General features: G+C 39.9%; 4 protein-coding genes across 4 annotated transcripts; all 4 read right to left on the minus strand.

The window, feature by feature from the left end:
* Positions 1-3,535: 3,535 nt before the first annotated feature.
* Positions 3,536-4,735, minus strand: LOC110278762 (uncharacterized). The gene is made up of 2 exons (XM_021137006.1): positions 4,416-4,735; positions 3,536-4,250 (listed from the first exon to the last, which is right to left on the minus strand). Exons 1-2 carry the CDS (start codon positions 4,733-4,735, stop codon positions 3,536-3,538), a joined length of 1,035 nt encoding a protein of 344 aa, XP_020992665.1.
* A 672-nt stretch (positions 4,736-5,407) lies between these two features.
* On the minus strand, positions 5,408-8,339 carry LOC107480889 (uncharacterized). Its single transcript, XM_016101091.3, has 7 exons — positions 8,155-8,339; positions 7,996-8,065; positions 7,650-7,809; positions 7,375-7,456; positions 6,670-6,886; positions 6,450-6,514; positions 5,408-5,940 (listed from the first exon to the last, which is right to left on the minus strand). Exons 1-7 carry the CDS (start codon positions 8,242-8,244, stop codon positions 5,686-5,688), a joined length of 939 nt encoding a protein of 312 aa, XP_015956577.1. The 5' UTR covers positions 8,245-8,339; the 3' UTR covers positions 5,408-5,685.
* A 695-nt stretch (positions 8,340-9,034) lies between these two features.
* Positions 9,035-9,920, minus strand: LOC107480887 (uncharacterized). Its single transcript, XM_016101089.2, has 2 exons — positions 9,596-9,920; positions 9,035-9,515 (listed from the first exon to the last, which is right to left on the minus strand). Exons 1-2 carry the CDS (start codon positions 9,748-9,750, stop codon positions 9,254-9,256), a joined length of 417 nt encoding a protein of 138 aa, XP_015956575.1. The 5' UTR covers positions 9,751-9,920; the 3' UTR covers positions 9,035-9,253.
* A 366-nt stretch (positions 9,921-10,286) lies between these two features.
* LOC107480888 (probable phosphoinositide phosphatase SAC9) lies at positions 10,287-19,869 on the minus strand. The gene is made up of 13 exons (XM_052259557.1): positions 19,564-19,869; positions 18,806-19,410; positions 18,464-18,596; positions 16,939-18,161; positions 16,498-16,605; positions 16,178-16,348; positions 15,616-15,926; positions 14,589-14,946; positions 13,280-14,083; positions 12,330-12,527; positions 11,768-12,226; positions 11,445-11,672; positions 10,287-10,887 (listed from the first exon to the last, which is right to left on the minus strand). The coding sequence occupies exons 1-13, from the start codon at positions 19,574-19,576 to the stop codon at positions 10,606-10,608; spliced, it is 4,893 nt and encodes a 1,630-aa protein (XP_052115517.1). The 5' UTR covers positions 19,577-19,869; the 3' UTR covers positions 10,287-10,605.
* Positions 19,870-20,320: the final 451 nt, after the last annotated feature.

The raw sequence follows: 20,320 nt of genomic DNA on the forward strand, positions 1-20,320 counted from the left end.
GATCCGGAAAGTCTCACCTTGTCTGTGGTATTCCGAGTAGGATCCTGGGAATCCGGAAAGTCTAACCTTGTCTGCGGTATTCCGAGTAGGATTCCGGTAATGAATGACTGTGACGTGCTTCAAACTTGCAAGTGCTGGGCGTTAGTGACAGACGCAAAAGAATCACTGGTTTCTATTCCGGCCTGATTGAGAACCGACAGATGGATAGCCGTGCCGTGACAGGGTGCGTTGAACATTTCCACTGAGAGGATGGGAGGTAGCCACTGACAACGGTGAAACTCTTGCATAAGCTTGCCATGGAAAGGAGTAAGAAGGATTGGATGAAGACAGTAGGAAAGCAGAGAGACGGAAGGGACCAAGCATCTTCATACGCTTATCTGAAATTTCTACCAATGAATTACATAAGTATCTCTATCCTTATCTTTATGTTTTATTCGTATATCACCATATCCATTTGAGTTTGCCTGACTAAGATTTACAAGGTGACCATAGCTTGCTTCATACCAACAATCTCTGTGGGATCGACCCTTACTCGCGTAAGGTTTATTACTTGGACGATCCAGTACACTTGCTGGTTAGTTGTGCGAAGTTGTGATAAAGAAGTGAGATTACAATTGTGCGTACCATGTTGATGGCGCCATTGATGATCACAATTTCGTGCACCATGTAGTTTTGTGCTTCCCTCCGGATCTTTTTGGCCTCTTTTTCCTCTTTGGGGAGGATGTCGAATTTTAGGTATTCGACTAAGGGCTTCATTCACCTGAGGTCTAACCTGGTGACTTCAAGGACATCTTGAACAGCCTTTGTTTTGACCATAGAGGGTTCTGGAGAGTTTCTTGGATTAGGCTTCTGTTGTTCCATCCTGGTTTGGTACTTGCAAGCTTGGAGAGGGCGTCTGCCCTGCTGTTGAGGTCCCGAGTTATATGCTTGATTTCGGTCTCTTCAAAGCGCCTAAGATGCTCTAAGGTTTTGTCTAAGTACCTTTTCATATTGGGATCTTTGGTCTGATACTCTTTGTCTATTTGGGAAGTCACCACCTGAGAGTCGCTGAATATCATTACTTTGGTTGCACCAACTTCTTCTGCCAGTTTTAACCCTGCAATCAAGGCTTCATATTCTGCCTGATTGTTGAAAGCTGGAAACTCGAACTTGAGGGAGACTTCTATTTGCGTTCCCCCTTCGCTGACCAGTATTATGCCTGCACCGCTTCCAACCTTGTTAGAAGATCCATTTACATATAACTCTCATGTAGTGAATTTTTCCTCTTGATCTCCGGCGTATTCTGCTATGAAGTCGGTGAGGCATTGGGCTTTTATTGCCATCCGAGTTTTGTACTTCAGGACGAACTCAGAGAGCTCTATTGCCCATTGGACCATTCTGCCCGTAATGTCCGTCTTCTGAAGGATCTGCTTCATGGGCTGGTTCGTTCGTACCTTTATTGTGTGTGCTTGAAAATAAGGTCGTAGCCGTCGTAAGGCTACTACTAAGGAATATGCAAACTTTTCAAGTTTTTGATACTTTAGTTCAAGGCCTTGTAGAATTTTTCCGGTGAAGTACACAGGATGCTACCCGATCTCATCTTCCCGTATTAAAGCTGATGCTACAGCTTTGTCTGCTACTGACAGATACAGGATGAGTTCTTCCTCGACTATGGGTCGGGTCAGAATTGGAGGTTGGCTCAAAAATCTTTTGAACTCCTGGAATGTTTCTTTGCATTCCGGAGTCCATTCGAACTGGCATCCTTTTCTCAGTAGAGAGAATAGTGGAAGAGATCTTAATGCTGATCCTGGCAGGAACCTGGAAAGGGCAGCAAGTCGGCCATTCAGTTGTTGAACCTCTCTCAGGCAAGTCGAACTTTTCATTTCTAGAATAGCTTTGCACTTGTCGGAATTTGCTTCGATCCCCATTTGTGTTAGCATGAACCCTAGAAATTTTTCGGCCTCCACTGTGAAGGTACATTTTATGGGATTTAGTCTCATCGCATGTAACCTTACGGTGTTGAAAACTTGCGAGAGATCTGTCAAGAGGTCGATTTTCTCCTTGGTTTTTACTAGCATGTCGTCCACGTAGACCTCCATTAAGTTCCTGAGGTGGAGAGCGAACACCTTATTCATCAACCTTTGGTATGTGGCCCCAACATTTTTCAATCCAAAAGGCATGACCACGTAGCAGTAGTCCGCTCTGGGTGTGATGAATGAGGTTTTTTCTTCATCAGGCTTATACATCGGGATTTAATTGTATCCCGAGTAGGCATCCATAAACGACAAGTATTGATACCCTGAGCTTGCGTCTACTAGAGTATCGATACTGGGAAGTGGATATGGGTCTTTGGGGCATGCCTTGTTTAGGTCAGTGTAATCGACGCACATCCTCCACTTGCCATTTTGCTTTTTGACCAACACTACATTTGCCAGCCATGCCGGATACTTGACCTCCCTGATGAAGTCGGCCTCTAAGAGGGCTTGTACTTGCTTCTCCACCACTTGAGCTCGTTCTGGTTCGAGCTTACGCCTGCGCTGCTATACGGGTCGTGATCTGGAGTGTACTGAAAGCTTGTGAGACATGAGTTAAGGGTCTATCCTTGGCATGTCGGAAGTTTTCCAGGCCAAGAGGTCGGAATTATCTCGTAGGAGCTTTATCAGCCTCGGTTTTAAATCTTCATCTAGACTGGCTCCTATGTTGGTATTTTTCCCTTCCTCTTCTCCGATTTGAACCTCTTCAGTGTTTTCCCCCAGTTGCGGCCACAGCTCTTCTTTAGCTTTTATCCCCCGAGCTCTATGGTGTGAACTTCCTTGCCATTTCCTTGGAGGTTCAAGCTTTCATTGTAGTACTTTCTTGCCAATTTCTGGTCTCCCCGCACTGTCGCTAATCCCTTAGGCGTTGGAAATTTCATGGTTGACACCACCGCCCCGAGCCGATTTAGGGTGGTCCTGCCAATTAAGGCATTATACGTCGACCCAACATCGACGACTATAAAGTCGATGCTCAGAGTTTTGGAATTTTTCCCCTTTCCAAAGGTCGTGTGGAGGGGGATGTATCCTAGTGGCTTTATTGGCATGTCTCCTAGTCCATACAGGGTGTCCGGATAAACTTTTAGCTCCCTTTTCATCCAACCCTAGTTTGTCGAATGTTGGCTTGAAGAGGATATCAGCTGAGCTCCCTTGATCTACCAAGGTTCTGTAGAGGTGGACATTTGCCAGGATCATGGTTATCACCACCGGGTCGTCATGCCCGGGAATGATCCCTTGCCCATCCTCTTTGGTAAATGAGATGGTTGGGAGATTGGGAGTCTCGCTCCCGACTTGGTAGACCCGCTTTAGATGTCTCTTGCAAGATGACTTGGTAAGCCCTCCTCCTCCAAATCCCCCTAAGATAATGTGTATGTGTCTCTCTGGGGTCTGTGGTGGTGGGTCTCTTCGATCACTGTCATCTCACTTTCTTTTTCCATGACTGTCCGACCTTTCTACGAGATGCTTGTCGAGCCGGCCTTCTCTGGCCAGCTTTTCTATCACGTTTTTGAGGTCATAACAGTCATTTATAGGATGGCCATACATTTTATGGTATTCGCAGTAGTCGCCATGACTCCCCCCTTTTTTGTTCTTGATGGGCCTAGGGGTGGAAGCCTTTCTGTATGGCGAATTTTTCTATACACGTCGACTAGGAAAACTTTCAGAGGAGTATTGGAGTGATATCTCCTCGGCTTTTCTACGCCGATCTCCTCTTTCTTCTTGGGCTCTCTCTCTTTCTCTTTTGCCAGGTGAGAGTGGCCAAGCCGCCAACTCGGTTCTTGTAGTCTAGCGTTTTCCTCTATGTTGATATACTTTTCAACTCTTTCCTGTACGTCATTTAAGGATGTAGGGTGCCTTTTTGATATGGACTGGGAGAAGGAGCCTTTCCCGAGTCCATTTACTAGGCTCATGATTACTGCCTCCGTGGGCATGTCTTGAATTTCCAAGCACGCTTTATTGAACATTTCCATGTAGTTTCTTAAAGGTTCTCTGTCCTCTTGTTTCACACCCAGGAGGCTCGGTGCGTGTTTAACCTTGTCTTTTTGAATGGAGAACCGCATCAGAAATTTCTGCGAGAGGTCGTCGAAGCTCGTGACCGATCTTGGGGGGAGGCTGTCGAACCACTTCATTGCTGCTTTCGACAAGGCGGTCAGAAAAGCTTTGCAGCGAGTGGCATCAGAAGCGTCGGCCAGGTACATCCGACTTTTGATGTTGTTCAGATGATGCTTTGGATCCATCGTCCTGTCATAGAGGTCTATCTCAGGGCTTTTGAAGTTTCTTAGAACTTTTGCCCTCATTATGTCCTCACTGAACGGATCGTCTCCCACCAAGGGCGAGTCTTTTCGGTCACTACGAGAGTTCCAGCTTTTAAGGGAAGATTCTAGCTTCAAGAGTTTTTCTTCTAACTCTTTTCGTCGCTCTATCTCTTCCCTTAGGTTCCTCTCCGCCTCTCGTTGTCGTTCTAATTCCTGTTCTAGCTGCTCCAAACATTCTTGGTGGTCGTGGACCAATCCCATTAGTTCAGCTGCATGGGGCGGTCCTTCCTTTCCTGATTCACGTCCTTCGAAAGAGTTTACTTTTGGGTTTTTTACCCCAGAGGTACCCTCTTTGTGTTGGTCATTCGCTTCCTGGTGGAAGGTCATGTCCGCCTCATTGTTTCCTGTGTTCAGATTTTCTTGTTCTGAATCAGTCGTGGCATGGCCATCTTCGGGTGAGTTGTTCGCCATCAACGGATGATCTCTCGGGTCCCCGACAACGGCGCCAATGTTACGTTGAGTAACCGGAGATTAATGGACTAGACTCGCGTGGTTGGCCCAATCGTCTTGGGAAGAAGGCCTTCAGGCTTTCTTCCGCGTTTAATACCTTCGTCTGACTTGTGTTCGGGGAAAAAAGGGGGTGGTACCTGCAAAGACACTCCGATGCCTAAGTCAGCAGGGGTCTAAACGAGTTTAGAGAGTATAAGAACTTAGAGATACCTGAGGGTTGTCAATGTACTTATAGTGGTGAACTCATAACCACCGTTGGAGTGGTTCTACCTTTTAAGTAGGATAACTGTCCCTTTATCTTAAGGAGGTTGAGGTATGACTCCTGGAAGTGGGTTGAGAGATTTTAGGGACAGTTACTTATTTTGAATAAATGTTATCTACCAGCTAATCTGACTTCCGACTTCCTTTTAGTGGAGTTTGCGTAGAAACCAACCTCTTCGATGGAAGTCGGTCGCGAGCGGAGGCCAACTTTCAAATTGAGCCTCTTTATCTTATGGTCCTGGGCCTTAGTGTTGAATCAGGGTATGAACAAAAGGTATTTTGGAAAAGAAAATTAAACTAGAAGACTAAAATAGAAAAAAATATTAAAACAAAAATAGGACATTAACATTAAAGATAAAATTCAAAAACATCGAACACAACCAATACTTTCTTTTTATCTTTATTATTATTATTATTTTGGGAGGTAAGTTTAGTTTCAACTTTCAAGTTGTAATATAGGTTTGTGCATGACAGGGAAAAATCTTTGACAATAATGATTGATAACACTAATTTACAATATAATGTTGGAGTACATGAAGATTTGTACTTTGTAACAATGGTCAATAAATCATACAAAATCTAAAGATCACATTTTGCGACTCTGATAAGTGCAACAGTGGTTCAGATTCATTTGCCATGATGATCTTGATCTACCACGAGAATGAAGGCAATACATAAGATGGAAAAGCATCATATTTTGTTGCAAGTGCTTGCACAGAAGATGAATCTGCTACCTCCCCAAAACCATCGAGTCCAAGTTCGGTCGCGTGAATACCACCAGTGATAAATACTGATTCGATTCCGGCGGCATTGGCACCCTTTATGTCGTGATGGAGAGAATCACCCACGGCAATACATTCAGAAACATGTGTGCCAGCCATTGCCATGGCTGCTTTGTAGATTATCTGATAAAGGATGTATATGTCATGTTAATGCTAAACAAAAGATGATCTATTGAGGTCAACAAAATTGTTAATCCACTTATCATATGCATGCATATGCTGAAGCTCAAAAAATTAAAATAATGTAGTATTTTCAATTATCTGTGAAACAATGTGCAGAAACAAGGAAAACTAGATTAAGAGAAGAATAATGTAGATAATTTATTCGATCCAATTAAAGTTAATGCACACAGCTTAGCTTGACCAAAATATTATTTAACACTGAATTCACTTTTGCATGTTAAAACTGCAAGCACATTGCAAGGACTTGTATATTTGTAATAACTGGATACAGTTAACATGAAAATCACTGTCGGATTAAACGTGCTGTTTAATCAATTTGGGAAGTAATTAACATTTTTGTTTGATACTTGTGTGCATGCAATCTTTAGCAGTCTAAGTGCTAAAAACCATTAATAACACAGGAGAAAACAAGAATCACAGCGAATTTATTTTGGCAGAAACATTGTCACCTCGCCAGGTTTGCCCATCCATTTCACTTCACCCCCAAGCTTTTCATATTTGGCTGCTAGTGTACCTATTAAGTTTAAGATACACGCAGAAGTATTGGTATCGAAAAGAAGGAAATGAAGAAACTCATAGCAATATCAAATTAAGAAATTTTACAGAAAATAAGCACTATTCAGGGGCTATGCTAGATTAAATACAAAGGAAAAGGGAAAGCAAAGTCACCCGGCATCACACGCAAGTCCCTTGCTTCAACAGTTACATAATCTGGATTGGCTACCACCATAGGGATTCCTTTGGAAGCACAAAGCTCCAATATTTTCTCGAGATCTTCAAGTTTCATTGAATGTGCATCCCCATGGGGACTCCCCAAGGCTTCTGTGCCATGAGCCAAAACAAACTCAGCATCTTCAACGTTTTCCACAACTTGCAAATCTAAGCCCTACATGAAGTTATAAAACACACAAAAGGATTTGAAAACCTTTGATGCATAGTATACCCTTTTGGCCATTATCTTTATATATTACATAATATAAGCATTTTGTACAAAAAATATACAATACATTATCCCTAGATTTATATTTTTAACAATTTGACAAGAAAAAAAAAGCTGACCTCAGTAATCTACAACAACATCAACAACCAAAGTATTTACCCATAAGGTGGGATTGTCAACATGGATAGTGCAAATCAAATTCTCCTAACTCTGCACACCTTCAATGAGGTTAGAAGAAAGGGAAACCTCTCTAAGCAGACTAATTAATTACATTGCAAACATGACAGCTCAAAAAAATAAAAGAATTAAAAAAAACAACCACTCCAAGAATCATACAATGTTATATTGAATAAGATGACTGATATTTTGCAAGCAGCTACTGAATATGGTGAATAGCTAAATGGAAGCCAAAATGCATTTTAGTTCAAACACACCTCAAGAGATATTGCTCCGCGGCCCTTCCATGTGAAATGAATGCAAGACCTTCCCAATGCCGCAAACCAAGGATCATCTCTCCTGCTTGAAAGAAAATTTCAACAGAGAGTTAAAACTGCATAAATAGTTAAATACATAAGCATGAAACTGTATATGATGAATAAGCATCTTTGAAGAAACTTAAAAATCTGACTGCAAATGACCATCAAAGTACAACAGGTATGAATTAATGAAAGAAACTTTTCCAAGTGATGATGATATAGCATGCTACAACCTTTGCAAGTACTGATGAGTGAGCTCTCCGCTGGTGATGGCTCCGGCAAAAAGCGAGTCATCAAAGCCGAGACTCTTCACTTTTTCCATAGTGACAGATGAGCGCCTTGAGGAGTTGCTTATGATCACCATCTTACCACCACTCTTTGCTATATTTTCTACTAAGAAACATTACAATTGAAAAATAATAAGAACACATAACATACAATACACACACCATATTTGAACACCAATAAGGTTGAGGTGTATATACCTAGCCCAATTCAGTTTCAATAAACATAGAATACAAGAATTCAAGTGTTACAAAAACACAAAATGCATGTTGTGTGTAAAGTAGAGAAGAATACATGTAGGGATAGCTGTAGGATAAGGTTGTTTTCCATCGTGGAGGACTCCGAACTGATCCAACAACCAAACCTAAAACACATCATAAAACAAAAACGCTCATCAATCAAATAACGTGGAATTGAAACTGAGACTGGGGAAGAGTGAGGAGTGAGGAGCACCTTAAAACGACGCGTTTCAGCGAGCTGTCGGAGTCCATTCAAGCTCTGAAACTGAATCTGAGATGGCGGAACTGCGCATTTGGGAATCATTCTGTGAATCGATAGCTCGCTACTTCACCAAACCTGCACAGTGCACACCCTCATTTCATCTGCTTCACTTCTCTCCCTCTGCTTCAACCAAATATTCCTCCTCTTTTTTTTTTTTTTCCATATCGGTTTTTAAATAGGCCCAATTAATTTTAAGAACCACAAAAAACGATTATTTTGGGCCAACAGTTGACTTTACATTTTTACTTAAATCTTTAGGCAAGAAAAAAGAAAACCAAGTTAGGTTGGTCTAATAGTTAGCTCACTAGTCCGCTTAAGCAAGTGTCGGGATCCTTAAATGGAGTTCAGTACCGCGACGGATCGAATCCCGCCTTGTGTATGTAGCAACCCATTGATGGAGTTCAGTAACGCGACGGATGAGATACCGTGAGAAATAAAAAAAAATCTTTTGATTCAATTAATTGGTGATCGTTTATTCAGGAATTAATGAAATTATGTAACAGTTCACCTTGGATTAAGAAAATTGGTGAATTACATGGCAAGTAAATATGTAGTTTGGTACATTCAAATATATAGAATTATGGATCAAGGATGAGAGGTCATGACGTCCCAAGGAACCACCATCACATCATGTTGTACCTTTTATTTTCTTAGAATGCAAGCACAAAGAAAGAACCGAGTTTCTACATCTGCTTTCATTAGGACAAAATTAATAAAGAGACGTTTGAATAATTCGTATGAAATCATAATTTTAATTTCAGCACTATATATTTTTTCTTAACGGTTGCTTATTAAGAAAGATAAGGGGCGTTAAACTTAAAATGCGTAAAGATGATAATTAAGACGTATTATTTATTATATTGAACATCTCAAACCATCAAATGATTTTCGATTATTACATAGTGACCTTCAACTATATTACAGGCGGGTTGATGTTGAATTTCTAACGTAGGGAAAATTGTAAAACGATAAAATGAGTAATTAAATTAAACAAGAACAGGATGAAAAAGGGAAGGGGTTAACATTTTGTAAAGTATATTTATTGATGGGTTCATTCAGGTTGAGGTGCAGGTGGTGGTGGTGGCTCTTTAATAATGGGCTTTCCTCGCTCTCTAAGCCTGGCCACTTCTTCTTTCATGGCTTCTTTCCTCCTCTTGCTAGCCAACACTTTTGCCTGAACACCACTCACGTTTGGATCCTTTCTCTCCTCTGGCGGAGGCGGCGGAGGCCTTCTTCCGGCAGCACTTGCTACGCGCTCGTCGCTCAAACTCAATCCCCCCAACACTAGTGCGCCACTTAACCCCATCAATGCCCTGCATCACCAACCGTGTAGTCATGCGATACTGCATTGTATAGAGGAATTTAGCTGATCAGAGAAAATATAGATAGTTACCTGCGCCGAAGAGAATGGTGGTCATGCTGATCAGAGATGAAGTGGCAGCACACTCGTCCCTTCGTCCAAGAATTTGGGGAGCTTTTCCGGGGTTTTGAGGAAAGGCCTATTGGGGCGGTGGTGGTAGTAGGAGCAGGTGTCAGCAAATGAGCCATGATTTGGTCGGTTTCAAAAACCAGAAACCAACTACAAGTTAGGTAATATGACTCTTTTTATTTTTCCGTTTTAGGATTAAATTGGAAATTAATGTTTTCCGTTCTCAGGGGTTATCTCAATTCTCATGTGTCAGGAGTCACGACACACATAACAGAAATGACAAGCAGCATAGCGGGGAGTTGGAATAGGAGTGGATATCGTTTGGAGTATCGGAAATGTGATTTGATTGTGGAAATTCATTGGTTCGTTTCGGATAAGGTTCAATCAACTTCGGTACTGTGGCCCCTCCTCACAGGCATTCTTGTTTTTGAGCATCCAAATGGAACATTCCCCCCTTTGGTAGCCAAAACCACCAATAAAACATTATATAAGCTCATTTAAGATCGATAACCTCATCCATTATCCATTCCTGACCAACTTTAGATAATTCATGAATGAGAAAGGATTGTATGATCAAACAAAACCACTGATAAACTGAAGATGTAAAGGGATTTTCTTTTATGATTAAGTGTCTGGAATGTTGCCAGTTCCACCATGATTAAACGATAAACTCAAATTGTAAAGAATCAAATTACACTCCATAATCAAAAATGAAATTCACCATTTTGGTAGACTAAGTACTGAATTTGAACCTTCAAACTCACCTTTCTGCCTAGTTGGTTACAAGCTAAATGAAAAGTGGGTAAATAGAAAAATAAAATCCATCAAATACCAAGGTACTAATGCCATTTACTAACAGTAGAATCCTACACTATAATATTACATAAATGAATGGACTTTACATGACATAATACAACAAAATTTGAAAAAGTTTACAAAATCGATATCAACAACCGAAGCACACTATCGTGTAATTAAACCGCTGAGAGGCTAGCCCATTTCCCAAGCTCATATGGATCGGCATAGTAATAGAGTTTAACTCTGTTGGACAAAGATAAGCCTGCTGCCAAAGGAGAAACTCTGTTGCCAGAATCATCTTGTTCTGAAGGGTCATCTGTATAAGCTGCAACGTCTCCAAGTAGTTTGAATGAAATCCTGCGAGTTTGTATTGTCCTAGGGAAATCGAAGTACATTGGTGTTCCCACCTTGGCCTCTGGTAATCGGTACTCGCCAATGGTCACCATGCTTTGATAATCCTGCAATTAATTCCAAACATTAGACTGTTTTCACCCAACAATGCAAATCGCATGCTAAGCCAAAATAAATAAAGATAACAGTTCTATCTTACACGAAAAAGATGCTATCTTACATGAGGATAAAATTAACAACGATATTGACTGCTATCCTACCAGATTCTCCAGTTAGAAGTTCATGTAAAACAGAGTGACATACTTTCAACAGAACAAGTAAAAGAAAAGTTGAACAGAAAAACAGAATGCAAACCGTATAAAAAGCAGCTTCTGCACATAATATACATATATGGAGAGAATCTGATACACAATGCATAAAAATTGATGGAAATTCACAGAAAATGAAAGTTATAATCCAACCCATCTTGCAAATGCATAACTCCCTTCTTATACGACTTCAGCTTTTGCCATCCACCCAACCCCCTTTCAAACTGAAATTAAAACAGTCACTTCTTTTCCTGCCTTTCCTACTACATTGTACTTGAGAAATAGTAGTATCATCCTGGTTATACCCAGGCAAGAGAAAGATGACAGAATCAGTGTGATGATGTTTCAGTATATACCTGAAGAACAGACACTTGTATGTATAACACTGCAGGTGCAATGTATCTATCATCCAGAAGTGATGAAAAACTTTCACTTTGAACATCTGAAGCAGGTGAATGGGTGACCCTAGGCTTTATTGCACTAAAGCCATCTAGACGGAATCCAGCAAGCAAGGGAGAAGCAGCAGATAGATACTGCTCCAGGACAAGATCATTGTCCATTAATCTTTCAGCCTCAAGTGGAACCTAAAAAGAATCCAGGGTTCATCAATTATGATTGTGAGATGAAGTAAAAAATTTACGAAACAACATGGCTGTAAGGATTAAGCGAAATTGGAAACCTTAAATCTATTCAATTGTGGAGCTCTCTCCAACCATCCTTTCAGGTTCAACTGATCAGGGCTTTGCTGTGGCTTGAGATCAACTTCCTTTCTGCTGGGGCTACCGATGACTAAAATCCTCTTGGCATGAAGACAGGGTTCACTTTCAGTGGATCCTCCAAAAGAGGCCCGTCGAGTTTCTTGTGCAAAAGGATTCTCATCTAGAGACAACATATTGAAATCGTTTCCAATATTTATAGAACTTGAACCCGGCCGCTGAAGGCGTAAACTTATCCAAATTATGCGGCATCGAACAGAATTCTTAAAGGGAAACTTTAAATGTCTAGGAACTTTATGCTCTGTTCTTGATGTCTCAGGCCCACATAGCTCTGAGGAAGACTTGATCATAGATTGCACATCCCATTTTCCCATAAATGATCTTTCTTCCTTGTGTATTTTATCACTTGCCCAAATTTGCACCTGTACCAATATATCATAGAGTTCATTTCTTAATTCAGGGAATAGCGGGTAAAATAAAAAACAACAAATATAGAGCACAAGGCAAATTATAATGAGCACTCACAAGAGGAGCATCGGCCATAGAGTAGCCACATGAACTGACTATTAACATAACCCCTCTAACATCGGACATATTACCGAGGACAATACCAAATTCAACAGAGGTGGCACTAGATGGAGCTTTCCAATATGATAGCCGTGAACCAAAATTAAATGGAGCAAGCAACGACAAAAATGGGGCAGAGTTTGATGCTGTTTCAACCTGCAATAGCATTGCCAATGGTTGGTAACAAAGACCTTTTTATCTTGGAAAAAGAAAGATATGCAAAATAAAATGTAGTTTATACACTATAACAAAATGTGCATTTTAAGGGTCTCATTGTAGCACCGCATAACATGCACTCTGTCTACAAGGTACAAACACAAAGAACCACCCAGAAGCAAAAGTTGATTGAATCAGCAAAATAGGCCAATATTCGGTAGAAATCTTCCATTAGAACTATATATAAGTTCTCCTGGCATTTGCGAATATTTTTAAACTTTTCAAGACACACATCTTCTATATTATTTCAAGACTATGTTGGATGTCATATCGCTTGAAAATCAAATTTTGACAAAGTAATCCAGCAAAAAAGAGACCATCTAATAGTATTTATGCAGGAAAATCATTTAAATTCATGGAGTGTGTGCGGGCACGCATGCATGTGTTTATAGTCTTCACATGCCAACTTAAGCTCAAATTTTATGCGTTAGTTATATCCGGTGCTTCCTTTGCTCTGCTCGGCTGTCAACGGATCATCCAATACTGCATTCATGACTTATTTAAATATTTTAAATTTAATCCCACAATTGCTTTGTTGATACAAGTATTGCATCACAGGATAACATATTGTTGATAGAAACAATGGCAAGTGGATTGTTAGCTGCATTGATACCCCATGTCCCAAAAGAAAAAAAAAACAAAACAGAATGCTGCAGGGCCCAAAATCGAAACACATAGTTTAAAAAATATACCGGATGTAAAAAGCTGGCAAGAGGAAATTCAGCCACGGATTCATATCCATTTGGTATCAGCTGCATTGATTTGTCTGCAGACAGATTATCAGAGGCCTTATTCTTTTCTAGAAGACAATCCCAAGATGACCCAATGATTTGCTTCAGAGCATTGTAAGCTGCCTTTTCCACACGATCGGATCTTCGTAAGCTAATCAGAACTCTCACATAGTCCAAGATCAATGCATCAAGCACAATATCCTGGCAGCACCGCTTACAAATTATACCATCACGTGCTAATAGACGGTTTACAGGGAGGTCAACTTGACCACCATAGCTTGATGCACCATTATAACTCATAGGGTCTCTTGAGTTATAACCTGAAAGAAGAAGTGCGCCTCTCCCAGCACAGCAAACTCTGCAAACCTTCCTTTCACATTGAGAACACAAGAATACAGGTTCTGAAGGCCCGTCAGATGAATAAACTGCCTTTTTAATCTCAGCACGCACCTCACACTTGCCGCCAGAACAGATTTCCCCATTTCTGATAATATTCCAGAAATCTATTGCATTGTCATCAACAGTCCCAAGACCAATAGCAGAAATACGTTTATCTTCAAGAGAAGCTTCACCAAGCAGTGTGAGAGTGCTTGCAACTTTAGACAATCTCCCTATGTAAACTTCGTCGAGCAATGTATTTGGATTTATAGTTGCAGGATCCATTCCAACAGATAGCAGTGCTCTATCCCTTTCAGCAGCAGAGAGATTCAGCTTAAGACGCTCAATTTCAAGTTTCATGGCTTCCATGAAAACTAGTTTCTTTTGCTGAAATACCAGGCAAGATAAATCAAGAAGTATATATAAGTTAAAGATCTTACAACCAAAACAAGCAATCCATTTATGAGCTGACAAATCCAATGAAAAAATCACTTCACCCAAGAATGCCAACCAATTTATTCCAAACATTTCGTGCCTAATGCCAACCAATTTATTCCAAACATTTCGTGCCTACACATATGAAATGAAAAATGGGGAACTTAAGCTAGTCACGAAAACTGTGAAGAATCAGATCACACACAATAATCCCGAGTGAGATTTCAGTCCCCTTTTTGGGTATAAAGTTAATAGAAAAGCTAAGTTCATCTAAAAAAAGCAATGACTAAATCAAAATAATGGTGTGCAATGAACTAACTATCTTTGGCCAAAAGACAACCACAAACAGATGGAAGATTGTGGAAGCACTCATATAGTAAAATAAAGTCTAGGAGGTGATGGGAAAACAAGAATATTTATAATGGTTCAGATCGACATCACAAAAATCATAACATACCAAACTTGGCCCTGCAAGAGATTTCAGGCATTTTAAATATTGTGCAGTACTAGAATCTGAATGTGTTGTGTCTTTTGAAGAAATTTGACAATCACTTTTAGCACCATGATATTCAACAGCTTGATCCAAAAACTCAAGGGGGTCACTTTCATAATGGACATGTTCAGTAACTGGTTGAGCAAGTGGGTGTGGTAGTGGGTCTTCCCCAGACAAGAGGTCAATCAAAAGGTCAGCAGAATTCCCTCCTTGCACAGGTGGTGACACATTTTCTGTAGATGAAGAGTTGAATTGATTCAGCTCTGAACCAGAGGAAAAGGGATTAAGCTCCTCTTGATACTTTTTGACATGCTCAATTAATCTTCCGTATTTACATCTATGTTGAAAAATACAATAAAAAAGTGAATTGAAAAGGTGAGTTTCCATGACTATATTTATTACAAATAATTCAGAATCTCAATTTATCGAAGAGAAAAATCATTACAGATACATAAGGATGATAGAATTTTAACTACAGTTCCAAGATTTTAAATTGTTTAAGAATGTTAGCTTTTATATTTGGGTATATAAAAAACTAAGATATAAATGCACAATTCTGACTTGAGCAGGAATTTTAGCTTTGTTTCGCACAAAAATTTCTAAGTTCAAATAGTAAGACTTAAAAATTTAAAAGTTCTAATTCCTTTTATACCTCCATGAATCACAATGGTCTCTAGTGAATTATGATTCATAACCAGGAAAAACTCCAAATAGATCATTTTTTATTGCAGCCTAAGCCAAATGACTAACAAATATCCTGGCTACAAGAGGAAATGATTTTTTTTTAATAAGTAAAAAGGGTTATCTGAAATATTTCAAACCATAAATATTGGTTTAGTAATCATATTAAGATTCTATCCCTAGGATGGAGCAAAAGAAAATGCAAACTTATTTAGCTACACTATACACCATACTTGCACTATATTACTTTTACTGTTTACAAGACAAAACAGTACACCCATGCAAATTATATCAAAAAGCAACAAATAACTGCCATATAATATCATAGCTAGTCAAGCCATCATCAGTGTGAAATATCATATGCTTAAAAATATGTACCTCACCAAGAGTCAACGGGTTCCTTCCAGAAATGTTAGGATAAAAGGTTAACGCCACTACACGAGTAAGGAAATCCCACTCTCCCTCGAGTTCCTCGAAATCATACAGTAATGACAACGGTGATGCATCTTGGGCATGCAGGCGAGAGCTTGCTCCAGTTATAGCCATGTCTTCTGAACTAATTGCCCCAGGTAGGGGTATTAATAGGTTTGTTCCACTAGCACACCTTGGTATAGAAGCACCCTGCCATTAGATGCCAGGTGGGATCAGATTATATAACTAGATTTTCTAAAATCTTATATTTAAAGATATCACAGTATAACCAGAAAAGTGCTCCTTTTGGAGGGGGACAAAAAAAGTTTTCCTCACAACATAAAGTCATAAATAACCCTCTTACTGTTCAGCTAACATTATTAAGATCATCTCTTACTGCCATACCATCAAAAGCATAAATGAACATATAGAGTGGGGCAAAGTGAAGTTGTGATACAGACCTCCAATACAAGTTTCAGCCCATCCAAATTGCGTCCTGTCCGCACATCAACTGTTGATGGATAAGTTGAATCATCTGCACCATGGGATATTGTGAGAAGAAGCTGACAAACATGGCAAGGCTCACCAAGATAAATAAAGATTTCAACTACATCTGCAGGCTGTGGACAAATCTGTGAAAGGAAAAGGTGTATACTTTTGTAAGAGAAGATATTTAAAACTTAAAAACTTAAGAAGAATATTAATAAAGAATTCAAACATCAGAGAGTGTCTATAAGTAGTATAGGAGTATCCAGAAAATAGAAGGAAATATTTAGCATACCCAAACTAGGTTTTTTCCCTTGAAACTTAGAAGACTAACTTCACCACCCGCAATAGGAAATAAGTTTGCAACTGGTTTGAGACAGAATCCAGACGGCCGAGATGATACCTACGGTGATCACGTAGCTCAGTTATTGATAACTATTTTCGTTGAAAATCGCAAGGTTCAAAGGTGTAAGCAACATTGTCTAATTCTGATGTCCTAACACATATTACATAGACAACATTTAGCTGTGGAATCATTAAAAAGCATAAATCAAGAAACAAAGTAAAGACAGAGGCAGATTTGACATAAATTAACAAGTCCTTAAGACAGAAAGTGGATACAATTTAGTCACCAACATGATATTAATTATGAAACTGCAATCACTAGGCACTTGCTGTATGAAAAGAAACAGAAAGCCATCACTCATTTAACTTTGGCAGTTGACAAGTCACATACTTGTAGAGGTTGAAGAGAAATTGAGGGAAGATGCTTGAAAAGCCTCATTCCAAGAAACATTTCTAACTGCTTTTGACGAGAACTATCCACAACGGCATTCTTATATCTTCTTTGCAAAGTGATTTTCACATTCTGTGCAGCAGAAAACTGTTTAAACTTCCCTCCTGTATCTTCGTTGAATATGCTCAGAATCTGACTGTGCATTGCTTTAGACCCAGTGTAAAGAGTGGCATGAATATCCCCAGCAAGAAGAAAAAGATCAGCTAGTTGAGATACAGGAGATAAAATAGTTGATCTCTTGAACTCTTCAAATGTCATATCAAATCTCTTCCATGGTTTATCTGGACATGGATGCATCCATGTGGTAGTTCTGGTGTTATGGTCAATATAATATGTTTTTCCTGTAACTGCATCAGATCGCTTTTCCCACCCAGGTGGTAGTGGAGCAGTATATCCACCATAATGATTATTGGTTGACTGATAGCCAAATGCAATATCACTGTCAAGTGATATTGCCAGCCGTCTACATTGCTCCATGAAGACTTGGAGGGAACCAAAAAAACTAGCAGCATTGGTTCTATCAAGAGAATCAGCACAATTAAAACGTATTACCCCATTTTGACGTGTTCTTAAGCAGAAGGCACCATCAAAATCATCATTGTATATGACCTCACCTCTGCAATCATTTATTCGTTGTCGTGAGGGCAAATAATCTCCTTCAGAGATACCTATTAATATAGTGGGTGGTTTTAAAAGCTTCCATAACCCTTCAATTGTCTGTTGTTCACCTTTTAGTTTTATGCTTTGATGCCAGTCATAATGTATCAAATGGACCCGAGTATATGGAAGCTTCCCAGTTGATCTAATGAAGTTTAAAGACTCCTCAAAATGCTGAACCAAAATGGACTCTGATTTTCCTTCTCCATATCGAAGCAGGTTAATGCATACAATGGGAACCATAGCTTTTCGGCTTGGATTCTCACCAGCACTTGTATTTAGATTCCGTGTATCATACCTCTTACTCAGTCTTTGATAATACTGCACACTTCCTTTATACGGATCAATATCGGAAACATAAATTTCAGCTTCTGCAGCAGTGATTTTCAGCTCTGCACCCCACCACATAGGAATTGTACCTCTTCGCCATACATATGTGTTGAAAGGTACACTTTGACCAGCTCGTTTAGGGACCCATACGAGTTGCTCACATTCCACTTCATTTCCTGTCAAATGGGACGTGATTATTTCATTAATGTTTTGTGCAGAGCTATATGAGGGCAAAGTTTCACCAAAAAGTTAATTTTGATTTGATGACAGATTGAAAAACTTCTTTTTGCAATTTTTGTAATTGTATGAAGATGCTTCCTGATACTAATACGTGTAAATTGGAAACAAAAGAACGTTCTGTGAATAAAATATAAAAATGGAAGTGGTAAAATCAACAGAAAAAACCATACTTATGTTCATAGTTAGTTCAATGTAGATGGAAAATTCTAAGTTCGATACTTGTTGGTAGGTTTCTTACCTGTACTGTAACATGAATTTATCCCCCTCGCCAAGTAACGAGTACCGGGGTGTAGCCTGCTCCGCCGTGCTATGAGAGCAACAATACCTTCTAGTTGACCAGAGCTTCCAAAACTCCGACATTCTGCAAACCCCTACACATTAAGACCAAGTAAGATAACAAAATACACCAATGCAAATTATTTCTCTCTCTCAAATCCTTCTCCACGTTCACATTGCCAATCCATTGGCAATGCTGCTAGTGCACATAACCAATACACAAACAACCACACATTACAAATACAAAAAGAAATCACGAAAATGGGATGTGCAGCCATGAAAAACGCCAAGCACAAAGAAAAACCTGCAGGAGTGTGACACAATGCCTTGGCAATCCAATGTTCGCAAAAGGCTGCGAGAACCACCCGTTCCAAACGAACTCCTGGTCGGGCTCCCCGACCCGAAAGTGACTCGGAAACGGCCTAGTGATATCCCTTGTCTCGCAGAAATAATGCTTCCCATCAATGTCGAGCTCCGTCAACTCCTGGATGTTCTTAACCTCCCCTTTCCCCTGCAGCTGTGCATTCTGCAGTGAAATCTTGATCCACTGGCTCTCTGTCACCGTGTAAATGCACCCTCCACCGGGCAAATAGGATACGCTTGCAGTTACCCTTGTCGCCAGAAGCAACAACGCGTAGTTCCCCAACGCAGCATAGCCTAAGATGGCCCTAGCGTAGGTCTTGCTCTTGAATATGGAACGCAATCCGTTTGTGACGAATTCGAGAGCTTCGGTCTGAGACCTGAAGAGATCGAACCCTAACTTCGCAGTATAGCGGAGGGAACCAGTGGTTGGATCAACGTAGATAACCTGAGTGTCCGTTCGAGTGGAGAGGCTCGCAATGATGTAGACCTCGTCAGAGTCCAATGTCAGCACGATCACCGACGTGTCCCTCGGGGTTCCACCAGCACCTGAAACGATAAAAGAAACAGGAATTAAAACAGAGCGAAGGAGATAGTGGAATCGAAATCGGAGCAAGATCGATTGGGGAATTTGAGAGTTGGTGTGGTGTATTGAGCTAGGATTGATATAGTATAGATTCGGTTAGTGGTGAATGTTGTCACCAGATGATTCCATCAGTTAGGGATGAATCGGCGGCAGCGGCAGCGGCAGCGGCAACGGAAGCTTGAGCAGCGTGGCATAAAGGGAGAACGGAATTGAATTGAAATGGAATTGCAGAAAGGAATTTGTGTCGGGAGAGAGAAGAATGATGATGATAATGGAGGATGGTTCGGACCCTGGCGGATCCGGTCCGTCCTGAAGGTGGTGCTTGTGGGGAAGAAGGAGGAGAAGAAGAGCGAGGAAGTTCCGTGACCGATGTTTGCAGTTTGCTTTTCCTCTCGACTTTGGAAATTTGGAAAACCAGTTTTTTTTTTTCTGCTTAAAAAACAAAAATAGTGCAAAAACACAGGATTTTTTAAAATAAATATATTATTACGAAAATAAACAATTTGCAACATTTTTACGAAATTGCATCTTATTATTTATTTCGTTTATACTTATCAACATATTTCGTTAATAATATAAATGAAATAAAACTGACATGCTGAGGTGTGTTTATTTTGTTTAAGTGTAAACAAAATACGTAAAATATTATGACGTTTACAATGTAAACGATACATTACGACAAATTTTCAACCACTATAAAGTATGTATAACTCTTTATATTTTTTACACCAAATTTACTATTTCTTCTAAACCTTTTTCTTTCACAAATTAGTCATAATGTCTAGTAGTAGTGGATATTTAGTTGTGTGTATCCCAATTGCCTTATGAAAAATGGTGATAATGGAGTCGTTTTTTAGCGTGAGAATCCCGTGT

The sequence above is a fragment of the Arachis duranensis genome, chromosome 3 (assembly GCF_000817695.3).
Source record: "Arachis duranensis cultivar V14167 chromosome 3, aradu.V14167.gnm2.J7QH, whole genome shotgun sequence".
NCBI classification, from domain to species: domain Eukaryota; kingdom Viridiplantae; phylum Streptophyta; class Magnoliopsida; order Fabales; family Fabaceae; genus Arachis; species Arachis duranensis.